At 40.7% G+C, this 14,076-nt stretch overlaps 1 protein-coding gene across 1 annotated transcript in view; it reads left to right on the top strand.

The window, feature by feature from the left end:
• Window positions 1-13,767, top strand: part of COMMD1 (copper metabolism domain containing 1) — an 83,589-nt gene extending 69,822 nt beyond the window's left edge. Inside the window, exon 3 of the mRNA XM_051615757.1 lies at window positions 13,632-13,767. Within this exon, the coding sequence (XP_051471717.1) occupies window positions 13,632-13,739 (108 nt within the window). The 3' untranslated portion in view covers window positions 13,740-13,767. The remainder of the gene's footprint in view (window positions 1-13,631) is intronic.
• The last annotated feature ends 309 nt before the right edge of the window (window positions 13,768-14,076 follow it).

Genomic DNA, 14,076 nt, shown 5'->3' with positions numbered 1-14,076 from the left:
TTCCTCCTGCTGATATGTAATGCTGATATTTTAGTGCATTTGATCCAAAGGTCACTGAATTCTCTGCAGAGATTCCCACTATCTTTAGTGGGCTTTGCACCATGCACAGCAAGAGCTGCTGGTTTTGCCTATAAATCTGAGTGCAATGCCTGTCCTGGGGCTTCTGGACAGTAACAGCAGCAGTGGTGGAGGGGCTGTAAAACAGGGTGGACTGAATATGTGGGTGCCCTTCGTTCAATGAGAGGTTTTTCATGGCAAATTGAAAGACAGGAGTTTGTATTCTAAAAGAAATGGGGGGAAAAAAATACAAAACAAAAAAAACCCCAAAAAACACCAAAACAGCACAACAGCTTTTTTCCCCACTTAGACTTTTTTCCTCTTTTAACTTCATACATTTGATTTACTAAAGAGTGTAGTTATTTTGGTCCCACTGAGAATGTGTGTTTGAAGTAGCAACATAATAGCAACATAAGTAGTCCCTTTTGTCCCCATAATTTCTATTTTCAGATCATTGGAAAGGGTGTAGATAAATGCCCTAAAAATAGCATTAAAAAAAAAAAAAGAAAAATCCTGTTTGGCCTCACCACTTTGTCTTCCAGTTTCATATTTTAAGAAGGAAAACCCAGCTGAATGCATGCTGAACTGCAGGCATATTTTCAAGGTTTTGGTACACTGTTTTAATATTTTTAGATAAACCCTTCTGCTCAAATGAGATTATTCACTCTCCATTTAGAGGCATATTCGTCTGTAATTCAGGATTTGTGTGGTGTGGCAGGGACAGAGGGTTCATGTTTTGGGGATGCTGCTGGTGGGGTGTGTGTCTGCAAGGATCTGATTTGCCAGGCTTTGTACTGTTCCCCTCTAGGTGGTAAAATACCCTGGAGCAAATGGATGCCTGGCAGGGCTGTGATGCTGTAAACACAGCCAGGATAGATGTGCATGAACCAATGCCCTTGAAAAATTATTTTATGAAAAATGCCATTTTGTGGGCACAAATGTATTTGCTCTAGCTGGGTCATGCTCATCTAAGAGCTTGGGTGAACAAATACAGGAAGTTTTTGAATATGAGACTTTTTAAGATAATTGCCAGTCGTTGTTCGGAGACACAAACCAGCAGAGCATTTGCGTGGCCTTTACAAACCACTTGTGAAACTTGCAGCAATGAAAATCAAAACTCTTGTAATTTTTGTTCTGTGTGTTGAAGTTTTTCAGCAACATACCTTGCAACCCCCTCTTCTGCTCTGCTGTTTTGGGCAATCCAGGTGCCTTTTAGACTGCATGGTACAGAAAGGAGCAGAAAAGAGGGTTTTAAACAAGTCTTATTCCATAATGCTGATTCAAAGTAATTTTAATTTTTGATCTCTTCTTTGATCAAACCAGGTATGGTCTTGGCTGAAGACAGACTGGTAAAAAAGCCAAGATCTTCTAGCCATTGCCATGAACAGGAGCCAGGATTGCCTGCTGTGATGGGAAATAATGCCACTTGAACTGTCTGAGGATATTCATTTTCACTCAGCTTTTATATTTGGTCTAATACTTTCAGGCAGGACATTAATGGGCACTTGAATTCTTTCTGTAACAGATAAATGAAAACATTTAAGGAGCTGCAAGGGAGTGGGAGAGATCTGTTTTGGGGATGCTAACCAAGTTATTAGCCTGCAAGCTGATAGTGCTCTCAGCCTGAACATGCCAGGATGCCAAGTCACGCGGCCTCCTAAAGGTCAGGTATTCTCTGCTCAGGTTTTGAATGTATTATTTGACTGTGAGATTATTTTTAAATGCAGGTTACTTAAGCTGTGTGTATCTAGTTGGTATAAAAGTAATTCTTAACCCCTTAACTCATTCCTGTTTTCCTGCCAGTATATTTTGCAGTAATAGAGAAGAATGTGGTTGACTCTGATTTGGTTAAATAAACATTTAAGTTAAAAGTGCAGAAATTTCCTTGTGTAATTAAGAGTTAGTTAAATGCATAGTCTGCAAACTGCAGTCTTGGCGATATCCTATAACAAAAATATGCCCCAGTGGCACAAAGTTTTGATGTTATACAACACGGTGCCTTCTGATACATTTAAAAAAATGGTAAATAATATCACAAAGTAGTTGAAGCTTGATTCTGAAAAGGAGTGGGTCTTTGTTTGTTGTTTTTTGCTGAATGACTCCCATGTTAGATAATAGGGAGGTTAAAATGTGATTAATATGAATTCCAGGTCTGATTAATGTTCTCACTGGAGAGGCTGAATATAGGGTAAAAGAAAAGATCCATTAAGGGCTCTCTTTCTGAGACTAATTTCCTACTGCAACTAAGTGCTACAAGACTGAAAAACAGACACTAGCCTAGATATTTTGAAATTAAACATGTAGAGAGGAACCTCTAGACTGATATTTCAGCTCTGTGAGCAGGCTTTAAAAAACCCAACCAAACAAAATATAGCACAAGGAAATAAGCACATTTGTCAAACCATATAGAATAGAAACATGCAGACCCACACAGGAAGGCAACAATCATAACAGAGTAAGGACATTTACCCTTTAAAGTCCCCTTCAGGGGACTTTTGGAGTAAAGTACCTCATCTTGATGTGGTTCCACTGAGAGACTCTTTATTGGTTAAGAGCTGACCCAGCAGAGCTCAAATAAATGATGATGGAGCTTCTAGTCTGTGGTACCCTTGTGAGCACCAGCAGTGGAAGGACTACCAGTGGTGGGGATGCTGAGAGGAGATGGAGAAAAATGTGGTTAAGAAGTAAGATGAGAACCTGCCAGAAATATTGTGTCTGTTTCCTTTAGACATCAATTGCATGTCTAGATTTAAGTCACACAGTGATACAAAGGTGGTGGGGGTTTTTTTGGTTTATTTGTTTGGTTTTGTGGGGTTTTTTAATGCTGTCTTTATATGCTTCTCCGTACAGTTTGGTAACATTTTTCTTTTCAAACCTCATAAGCCCTGCCAGATTTCTGCCAGTATGCACAGTTCACATAAAGATAAATACAGATGTTAAACATAGTATTTCAGTCTCTGTTCCCTAAGATTGCATCCTATGACAGATACTGGAATTGCATAGGATCCTCAAAAGCTTTCTTCTAAAGGAGGAAAAATAATGTGAAACTTTCAGTCTAATTTATATTTTCAGGATGACTGGGAACTGGCAACTGTGTTTGATACAGAATTAACACGATTCAATATAAAGCTTTTATGTAGCACCTCTCAAATGGGTGGTTAGACCAGTGATCACCAGTCTATGAGGGTAGATTCAGTCTAGACATAAGGAAAACATTTTTTACAGTGAGGGTTGGGAAACACTGGCACAGGTTGCCCAAAGAGGCAGTAGGTGCCCTATTGCTGGAAAGATTCAAGGTCAGGCAGGACAGGGCTCTGAGCAACCTGATCTAGTTAAAGATGTCCCTGTTCTCTGCAGAGGGTTGGACTAGATGACCTTTAAAGATACCTTCCAACTGAAACTAGTCTATGATTCTGTGATTTCCAAAAATTGACCACAAGCACCAAAATAAAATTCTCCCTTCATAAGCCTCGACCTTGAAGAGTCCCAGCTCTGCAGACTTGTATTACCTCTTTCTTCTTGTTTTAAGGAGGAAAGGGCAGTGCCTGTAGGACAGGGGAAAAGCAGGGCTTTCTCCCTAATATGTGCATGAAGTGATAGAAATCTCTCCAGCCCTTCTGCACTGAGGTCTTCTAAGCTTGCCTAATGGAAACAGTTTGTGCAAGGAAGGCAAATGCATTTCTTAATTGGTGAATTTACCTCCCTGCTTGTTTACACCTTCTTCTACATAACAACTAGACCCAGCCAGAGTAGGATACCAGCATCACCAAGAAAGTGTCAGCAGACTAAGCAGGTGAGGTGATTTATTTTGCATGCTGTTACACCTATTTGCTTAAAGCCAGTGAAGCATCATGAGAAAAATGCCTCTGTTAAATATTAAACATCCAACGCCTGTTGTTTTAAGGTTTGAAAGAACTCTTGACCTTAGCTGTGCTTTCAGAGATGCTGGGGTTCAACTGAAAACAGTCTTGATATGTTTTCTGTGTCAAAATAGTGTCCATAGGGGCACAGAAGAGTTGGGGGAGATTAATTTTTCATTAATTCTTAAAAATCAGTTTGGATACGGAGCTATCTGACTTCGTTTCTGCACCAGGAGCTAGATCATAACACTTTTTGTTCTCTTGCCACAACTCCACTCCCATTTAAAGATGGCAACAGTGATGGCAGTGCCTTTAGTTGGGTTTACCCAACCCTGTAGTTGGTGGCCTTCAGCTTTGACTAGCTTACATGGTTAGCATTTCCCTTGCCACGCTGAATCCTTCCCCAGACTGGTTTGTCCATCTCCAAGATCAAGACTAGGAGGGAAAAACATTCTGGGAGCTTCTCCGTAAGTACCTTTTCATATAGGAAATGCCATAATGCTTCTGGGGCAAACTCTTGGTGCCCTTATGAGAAAAAATTGCTTTAAAAATTTAGGAGCCTCTGAAAATCTTTATTTGTGCATCCTCGATAGAGATCCAGCAGCTCAATTTCTAGAGGATTTTGCCTGAATTGAGCTCATTCCAGAGTGGAAATGCAGCCTCTGGAAGCTCTGAGTGCTGCTGCAGATACCCAGCTCTGGGTTCAGGCTGAGGAACAGGCTATCCAAGGGTAGGACACAGGGCATCACCAGAAGGCACAAGACAGTCTCATGTGTAAGACAGTGAAATGCAACCTCCTGGCTTATTTCAGGCCACAAAGCCCTGGCATGAGGCTTGGTGAAACTGGGAGTAATTTCCCAGTGAGATGTTCCCCATTTTCTAGGTGCCCAAGGCAGGTGCAGGTAAATCTGCAAACAGCCATATGCTTATAACTACAGGTGGTCAGAGCCATGTTGAAAAGACATTAAAAACACTGCAGGTTTCTGAAGAAGGAGGTAGAGATTGTAAACTGGCTACACTGGAGGGAATTTGGGTTCTGCATCTCTGCCTGTTTGCCAAGTGCTAGAATTCAGTTGATGCAGCTTCATGGGGATGATTGACTTTGCAACCTTAGCAGTGGTGCTCAGTGTTAGGATGTGGGACTCAGGAGGACAAACCAGGCTACTTGTAAACAATGCTTGTTAACGCATTTCAGTCACTCCTCGTTTATGAGACTAGTTGACTGTGGGGAGAAATCACTGGGAATTCCCTAGCAAATGCACAGTTTTAAAACTAGGGACTTGAACTGTGAACAGACAGGAAGCAGGAATACTGTATACGTTATATACATTTCAACATATGCTGCTCTTCAGCAAAGGAGAGCCATGAAGGGTTTTCTGTTCTGTTAACCTCTCGTGATGGCCGATGACCGTGACAGATTTGAAAAGGCATGTTACAGGATAATTTGAATCTCAGCTACTTGAAGACACTGTAAAAGGGTGTTGGAGAAACTGGGTAAGCAAGCTTAGCAAGTGGCAATCAGTCAGATAAGTCCACACAAAAAGTTACAGGTATAATTTGCAAAGAGTGATGGGTAAGTGAGAAATTTGTCTTTTGTGAGCATAACCGGGTCTTTTTTTCTGAATTGTGTGGGTACCAGCAGAACTGTGGCTTTAATAACTGTTCCTTTCTGGCCACAGCAAATTGCCAGATGAGTGACTCAGCATTGGGGTATTTGAATGTGTTTTGCCCTCACAGGAAAGACATTTGCGGTGTTTTCTCTGAAACAACTGAGGGCTTGGGCCAGTCATCAATAATGAATGAGCAGTGTCCTAGCAGCATCTGGAACACAGCAGTTATGACTGAGCACTCTTTCAATAATGAAAAGAAATAGGAGATTGCTAATCACAAACACAGGGTGATTACCTGTGTTAGACATCCACCGTTTGTTCATTGTCGACCTCTATCTTTATGCATTCTGGTATAACATTTGATAATGGAAGTGTGGAGAAGTAACCCCTGAAATCCAGAGTTCGTGCAGTGGGAACACCCAGGACAGGATGCTGTTCTCTGTGTGGGATTTGGGGAATACATAAGGCTAAAACAGCTCAAAAAAGGAAACACATACAAATCAAAGTGATTTTTTAAAAAATAAAAGAGAGAGGATGGTGGAAGGCTTACAGGAACCAATGCAGGTTAATATCACCAGTTTGAAAACAGCATAGCCATATAGAAAGCATATAAAGTTTGCCTTATACAAGTATTAAGTTGTCTTTTTTCTTATTAATTCTTAAAATAAGATTTAAAATATTCTTTGGGTGGGTTTTTTTTTGCCTTTAACACTTTTTCTTTTTTGAAAAGAAGCTGTGCTTCAAGTCCAGCTGGTTAAAGCATGTGCATCTCTGTAGCCTTAAATAGTCATTGTTCATGCAAGATATAAAGTACTAGATGGACTATTTTCAGTAGCTTCATATCATAAAAGCTTGATATGCAATATCAGAGACCTAGTCATATGCTCCTGGAATTGCTCCAGTTTCTACAATCCTCTATCTATTTAATCTGTGATATTACAGGCTTGGTGATACATTAAAATATTAAAAAACCTGCAAGCGGGTTAACTTTTTTTTTTTTCCTGTGTGGATGTAATAATAATTTGCTTAAGAGATTCTTGTTTCATGTAATACCAAAATAACATAGAAGAATTAGAAGGCACTTTCAGTTAAAAATATTTGTGCTTTATTTAATCCAGTATTATGGAAATGAATTGCACTTTATCTTAGAGTTTTTGAAAGCCATTATTATAGGTTTGTTGCAAAAATAGCTCTGAATTGAATTATAAATAATGAATTTACTATTGTCAGAAATGTGGTCACATGAAATCAGTGGGTTGCCATCCATTCCAATGTTTCTGGAATTATCTAGGCTACGCTGTCATTATCTTATGCACAACTGTATCTTGCAGAATATTAATGAATCTAAAAATAACTTCTGAAGTGTCCACTGGGATCACAATTGATGCAATGTGATAGGAGATTCAGTGTGGCCTCTTGTAGTTTTATCACCCTGCATTGGTTTGTGGCAGTCCAGGCTGTGTTGTTGGTTTTTTTCCTTTTTACCACTTATCAGGTGTCCCTAATCTGAGAGCCTGAACAGCAAAAATAAATTGCTCTCATAAACATCTGACGCAAAGTGTTTCCACTTAGAGTGAATCATGCTGCTTAATGTGGTATTGTCCTGATTCTTGAAGAAGTACAAATAAGCTCAAATCCAATCGTTTACTTGTTTTCCTATTTTTTAGAACATTGTCATGGTAATTAATGCATTATCTTTTATTACTGAGGGTTTTTTTGCATTAATTACGCAGGTAATTTCTGTCTCACTCTCCTCCTAGGCCTGCTAGGATGACATGAGCAAGAAGCAAACCTGGAGCACTAAGAAAGTTCTCCGTGCTGGGAGGATCTTCCACCCTGCTGGTCTGTGATAAGACCAAGTGTAGCTTGCTTTTTATTTTGACATGTAGCAGAACAAAACCCAGTACTTCTTATCAAGGCAGCTTGGTTCACTTGTAATGTGTGTGGCTTTATATATCCTTGCATTTCTTCTGACTATAAGGCACATATTACTCAGAAGTGTAACTGTGCCTGAAATCCTCCAAAGGCAGTTGTTCTGTTGTCATTCTGTGTATTTCAGTATTTTTTCCTGCTACAAAGAACAAGCCTGTTCCAGCAAGATGCCGGGCACCTACCTTTGCAGCAGGAGGGTGCCTGCAGCTAGATTAATTTGCTGGGAAGTTGGCAGCATCCATGGAGGTGTGGTGAAACCCTGCTGGGCTGGCAGGGGCTACCTTATCTCTTCCCAGGTTCCTGCCGAGCTGCCACACACATCCTGCCGCAGGTCAGCACATGAGCCAGATGCAATCTGCAGATAACTCCTGGCCCCTTCTGCAGAGGAGACCAGGGCAGCTGTTCAGGTGCACAGCTGTATATGGTTGTCTCCCAGCACATTACAGTAGAGTATTATATCATTTTGGAGCTACTCTCTGCTGGTTTTACTATCCAAACTCACATAAAATGCGGAGAGGTTTGACATTCATGACTCCAGAGTCTTTGTTCACCAGCAATCCACTTAATTACTTAGGTGATATATACTTGGTGTTTTTCCTGGTTAACAGAGGAGGTAGGACATTTGCTTGGCTGCACAGTACTCAGTGATCTGGAAGAAAAAGTAACACGGAGTAGTAAAAAATTGGTATTTATTGCTTAGTCATGAGGAGCTCAGAAGTTGCTAAAAAGCAACAAAATCAATTTCTATAGGAAATGTTATGCCAGAAATGTCTTTGATTCACTCTTGCACACATCTGGCTAAGAAGTGAATAAATAAGTTCTGCTTTATTTTAATCACATCACTGAATAGTTGGGCTTCAGCCCCCCCCAAGAGGCAACACTTCTGAGCTCTACTACTTTTGTTAATAATTTTATTGACATTCTGGCTTCTGCAGTTCTTTTAATTAAGACAAATACTCTCCATAATTAAAGCACTTTACTTACTGCAGTATCAAAAACCGTTAATGAAGATAATGGGGTTTCCTTCCTAGCAAGCTGTAATGTAAACTGCGGATGTAAAACTGTTTTATCAGTTAATCCTTTCCAAAACCACTTAATGTCTTTGTTGACCAAAAAAAAAAATAAATAGGGAAGGCTGCAAATGAATGTGGGTTCTTAATCACAGTGAAAGTTACCAGGATGTTTGAAGGCAAGTTGGGTTTCTTGTAACATTACATATTTGGTTTTTACTTATGCAGAGGGCAGCTAAATCTAATGTCCTAATCTTAATGCAAAATGTAAGCCAGGAGGAAAAAAAAAAAAGCTTCCAGAGCAATGAAATTACATTGAATCTTGGCCTCTGTGGAGCAAATGACTGTGTTGCCTGTATCTAAGACCCAAGAAGCCACAATACTCCCATTGTTAGGGGGAACAACTGCCTGAGTACAGAAGTCCATGTGTGTACCTGTTCATCTGTCTGCCTGTGTTTGCACACAGGCATCAGAACTAGTGCTTTTTCACTAGGTAAAGAGTTCATTTTCCTGATACTTCCTTCCAAAGTACGTCCACAGTGAGGGGAAGGAGGGAAGACTGGATAATTCCTTTGCAAAGAGCCATTAATGCTCTTAGGAGCACTGTGTCAAGTTGAGAAGGCTTTTATGCATGGGACTAGCACATTGGCTGGTGGTTGCCCATCATGGGTTGTCACTGAGGTTTCTTCTCCACCCCTGGTCACTCAGCACAGTCTCCATGGGTGAGGATTTGCTTTCTAAAAATACATTTATTTAAGTGTAGTTACTGAGATACAGAAAGTTGTGCTTCTCTTAGTGTCTCATATAAATATTTTTGCAGCTCTCTCTTATTCTTGCAAAATAAAAAACCCCTAGAAGACCTAACCCATGGCTGGGGGGGAGTTTGTGTTTCTTAAATGTTGTTTTGCAGCTCCTTTTTATAGCCCAGGCTCAGGAGGGAAATGGGAGGAGGGGTGGAAAAGCATGTGGGGAAAAAAACCAAGACAGTTGCAGGACAGAGACGTCCATTCCCACACCTTTCTGAGAGCACTGAGCTTGACTTCCCAACCTGAAGGTGGGGATGCATGTGCTGTTTCCATTGCACACATGTGGGCTCGACACACGCGCCTTTTTCGCGAATCTGCGTCCATCTCCATGAAGGGCTCAGCCCAGAGCTGAGCCCAGATTTTGGTCTGGTTGGCAAGTGTGTTATTCTTCAGGGCAATGAATGACTCGTTCCGTGGCAGTTTCACTTAACTACAAGGGATCCAAGTGGGCTGAAATTTTTTTTAACAATAGGAAGTGTCCCAAGGGATGCCATGTTTCTTGCTGAGAAGGAGCAGAGAAACCAAATTTGTCCTGCTCCTGGAGAACACCTTAGGGGAGTGATAGGAAGTTTTAATTTCACAGCTCTGTCTTCTCTTTTCTTCCTTTTTTTCTTTTTCTTTGGAACTTTGTGGAGGATATAAACAAATGAAGCATTAAATAAAAGTAAAGCCCAATTCTGAGCAGCCTGATTTACAGCCCTCAGTCGTGTTTTAGATTGGTCCATGCAAGAGTGTGATAACTGCTTAGATACCGTCCAGTCCACATTGGAGAGTTTTAGCTGCTTTACAGATAAAAGTATGCTTTATGAGCACTTCTGTAAAGTGGCTTGAAGAGACTCAGTCTAATCCAGGAGTGTCCTTTTGCTCCATTTGCATTCCTTTTAACTGACAAAACCTGATTAGGAAAAAAAAAGCAAACCACACCTCCTTATGCCTTAGGCTTGTGCAAAAACATCTCCACCGAGCTGGGAACGTGGGTCTTCTCATGTCCTCTCACACTGTGTGATTAAGCCGTTAAATCAGCTTATGCAGATCTCACAGGCTGCACGGGCAAACCCAGGGCTGAGGAAGTCTTGATGGGCTCACGTGACTTGGGGTGCACCGTCATGGCTGGAAAGCCATGGAAGTCAGCAGGAGTTTGGCCTGTGAATGTGTCCTGTCGAGGACTATGACCCAGGGCTGCAGAGCACGGTGCTGCCAGTCGTTCCCTGAAAGGTCAAGTTAGAGATTAGTTGGTGGCTGTGGTGCACATGTTGAGGAAAGAGAGGTCAGGTTACAGACAGAAGAGCTGTTTTCAAATGTTGTCTGTGAAACAGGACTTGTAATATGTTACAAATGCTGGGATTATTTTAGATTGGCAAGAAAAGCTTTGGCTTCTACAATAGCTCTTCTGTAAAAGTGAACTCAGAACTTTTTTTTTCTGGTCAGGCCTGGGAAAACAAGGATGCTAAAACCTGGGGCATTTAGCCAGAGGAGGTGAAGAGGCATTGGCTTTGCAGTCCTGGTTTGCAGCAGTTGCACCAGTTGGGCTCATGCTGCCCATTTCTGCTGATTTCAGTGAAGAATGGTTTACTCCAGCAATGGTCTGTGATCTGGTTTCAGCACAATGCTTCACAAAGCCTCAGGGGTTAACTGATGGATTGCTTGAGATTTTACTTTTCCAGTGCTTCCTAATCAAGGAATGTAGAGAGATGTTTCAGGGCTTTGTTCAGGCTTTGTTATGCAATCTCCTGCAAACATCTTCTTCAGGCAGATCTGACCTAGGTTTTTTTCAGTGCACTCCTAATCAGACAGACAACTACAAGAAAGCCTACTGCCCAATAGAGTTTAGCTGTCAAATTCCTCACCAAACATTTTCTTTCTGCATAGTGACCAGCTGTAATTATGCTTTGATGTAATTAAGCTTGAAGAGCTATTTTATACAAATTATATTCCATAAGATGTGTTTGTTGATAATCGTTCCCAAGGACAAGAAAAACAGTTTGAGAAAGCCCTTGCTTCCAAGTCCTACACTTCCTATTTATGGTATTGATCTTGAATGTTTCATGCTTCTTTTGTGATGTTTTGGAATGTACTAAGTAATATGATTGAGATGAACAATTAATTTAAAAAAACCCCTCACAGCCTACAGTAATAGTTTCCAATAGGATGCTGTTTATAAGTATAGCTGCTTGCTCAGATGAAGGCCTGTCCTAATAATAATCTGTATATTCTAATTGGTGTATATTTAGTTGCATGACTGTAACTGAACTTCACTGAAACTTCATTCAGTTGAAGTTCTCCATTTCTTATCAGAAGCACCCGTTTACTAAACACATATCTTGATATCTGCACGTTGGTTTCTTGGCTAATTTGGTCACTAGTGGGTAAGATAATAAACATTTCAGGAAGACAGACTCATCCAGTGTAGCTGTGGTAAGTGACTGACCAGGACAGTAAGTACCAGCATTAAGGGAAAGAAAATGATACTTGAAGGCAGAAGAAAGTTTAACATGCACACCACTCTCATTTGACCAGGTCTTGTTTCTTAGAAAGTGTCAAGTTTTAAGGTTTAAGTCACTGTGTTTCTGCCATGAGCTGTGGTAGTTCCCCGTGTGACTCATGTCCAGCGCGACCTTTCCATGCACTTCACATGCTCAGTTTCCTAATTACTTGGCTTCTGGCACCTTGTTTCTTCCCCATTAGCGTTTTGCTGGCAGTGCCTTTTGTGGTGACTGCACACAAAATTATCCCCTTGCTGCCTCTGTCAGCGTTTTGGTTTGTATCTCTTGCTGGCTTGGTCCTTACGAGAAACAAAACAATGCAGGAATCTGTGGGAGAAGGAGAAGGTAAAACTATTCCTGATGCCTGGGGGAAAATGCTTGTCGTGGTTCTAAAAATGTACTTAGTAAAACTTGATGAGTTTAATTTGTCCAATGATGTTATCCTTGTGTGTTAAATATTAATTCCATAAATGTAAAGGATGAAGTTGTGGTGGTTTGGGTAGATACTAATTACATGGAAAAAACCTAGTTTGAAATAGTGATAGAAATTTTAGTCTGGTAGAAAATGGGTAAGATCTGGAGATTCCTTCTGCTTTTGTAAGCACTACAGGTTCTGTATTACCTATAAAAATTCAGGGGATATACACTGATTCTGATTGCTAAAACTATTCCAGTGTCTCCCTCCATACTAGCTGCACTTTCATGTTGAAATATTTTGAGTTTGTTCCTCTATCAATGGTGTTGCTTCACTTGGAATGACCTTTAGTATGCAGTCATGCTCCTGACACTATCAAAGGTTTCGTCGGGCAGACTCACCATAGGAAATACTTTGTAACTACAGACATACCAATAGGTAAGGCTAACAGACTGCAGATCTCAGGAGGCGTTTTCACATTGGTGTTTATTTATGAGTTCCATATTGTCCTGGTTTGACCCAGGATGAAGCCATTTTTCCTTTTACTGTTTTGGTTTTTTTTTCTTCCTTTTCTTTTATCATTACTGTAGTTTAGCTTTCAATCCAGTAAAGTCTCTCTCTTTTTCTCTCTCTCACCTTCCCTACCTGGGTGGGAAGGAGAGGGGATTGAGAGCATTGTTGTCGATTCTGAGTCAAATGGTGACACATATAATTTGAACTTTATATACATTTATACACAGACACACACGCACACATAGTTATGTATGTATTTATTTATTTATTTATTATATTCTTTATTTTCTGGTCCTCTGACAAGTTCCTTTTATTAAATCCCAATCTTCATCTTGTCAGAGAATAACTACTTTTTAAGATGTGACAGAACTTTTCAGAGCAAATCAGTGCTGCTTCTCAACTTGCTTCTAAGTTTATATTGACACTAGAGCCCGTGTTTAAGAGAATATAAAACGCTCCTGAATTTTCAAACTGGAGTGTCCTGTGCAAGACTGTGTTTTGGATTCTTGTTTTCCCCTGTATAAAATCTGGTTTTTCCTACATGACAAGCTTTGCAGTTCCCAGCATTCCCAGCAACAGCTTTGGGGATCACAAGATGTGAAAGGCTAGTCGAAGTCTCAGATGTAATTACATTTCTACAAGTTTTGCAAAAGCAGCTAAGAAGAGACCCAAACCTATGCCTACATTGAAGGGAAAGGCAGGCAGAGCTTATCCTTCATGTGCCCTCTTCAGCAGCCGCTGGCTGCCCTGCTGGCACAACCTGTTCTTGCTCAGTAGGTGTATGGCCAACCTCTGGGTCCAGTGAGGTTTTTTAAGTGGTATCATGAAAAAAGGAAACATGGAACACAAATAATCCAAAAACCAGAGCTCACTATCCTGCATCCATTGTGTGCCTGAAAAGCCATTGTCTTTCTCAACTGTTGTTCTTGCAATTTTGTTTTGTAGGAATCGGAGTTTCTCTGTCTGGAGTTTGATGAGGCCAAGGTGAGCCAGATGCTGAAGAAACTCTCGGAAATAGAGGAGAGCATGACTTTGTTGACTCAGACCACTTAACCAAATAAAGACATTGCAACTCAGAAAATGAATGACCCTCAGTACTTCTTTGTAATTCCTGTTTCTGCCCGTAAAATCGGTGATGATTGTCAGATGCCAATTATAACTGCACAACGCGTTCACAGCCAAGTATGGGCTAAGTCACACTGTGAAGCTTTCTCCATCCCCTCCTCCAGGCCTGTTCTCCAAGGTGGTGCCAGTATTGTTTGCATAAAGCTTTGAATAATCAGGCCTTCAAGTGTAATGTAGATTTTATCTTTTTCCCCTTGATCAATTTTTGAGTCTCCCAGATGCTATAAATACTGGGCTGGATGGACAGCAACGGTAAATTTGCCAG

The sequence above is a fragment of the Apus apus genome, chromosome 3 (assembly GCF_020740795.1).
Source record: "Apus apus isolate bApuApu2 chromosome 3, bApuApu2.pri.cur, whole genome shotgun sequence".
NCBI classification, from domain to species: Eukaryota; Metazoa; Chordata; class Aves; order Apodiformes; family Apodidae; genus Apus; species Apus apus.
This window is presented reverse-complemented; position numbering and strand designations above follow the sequence as displayed.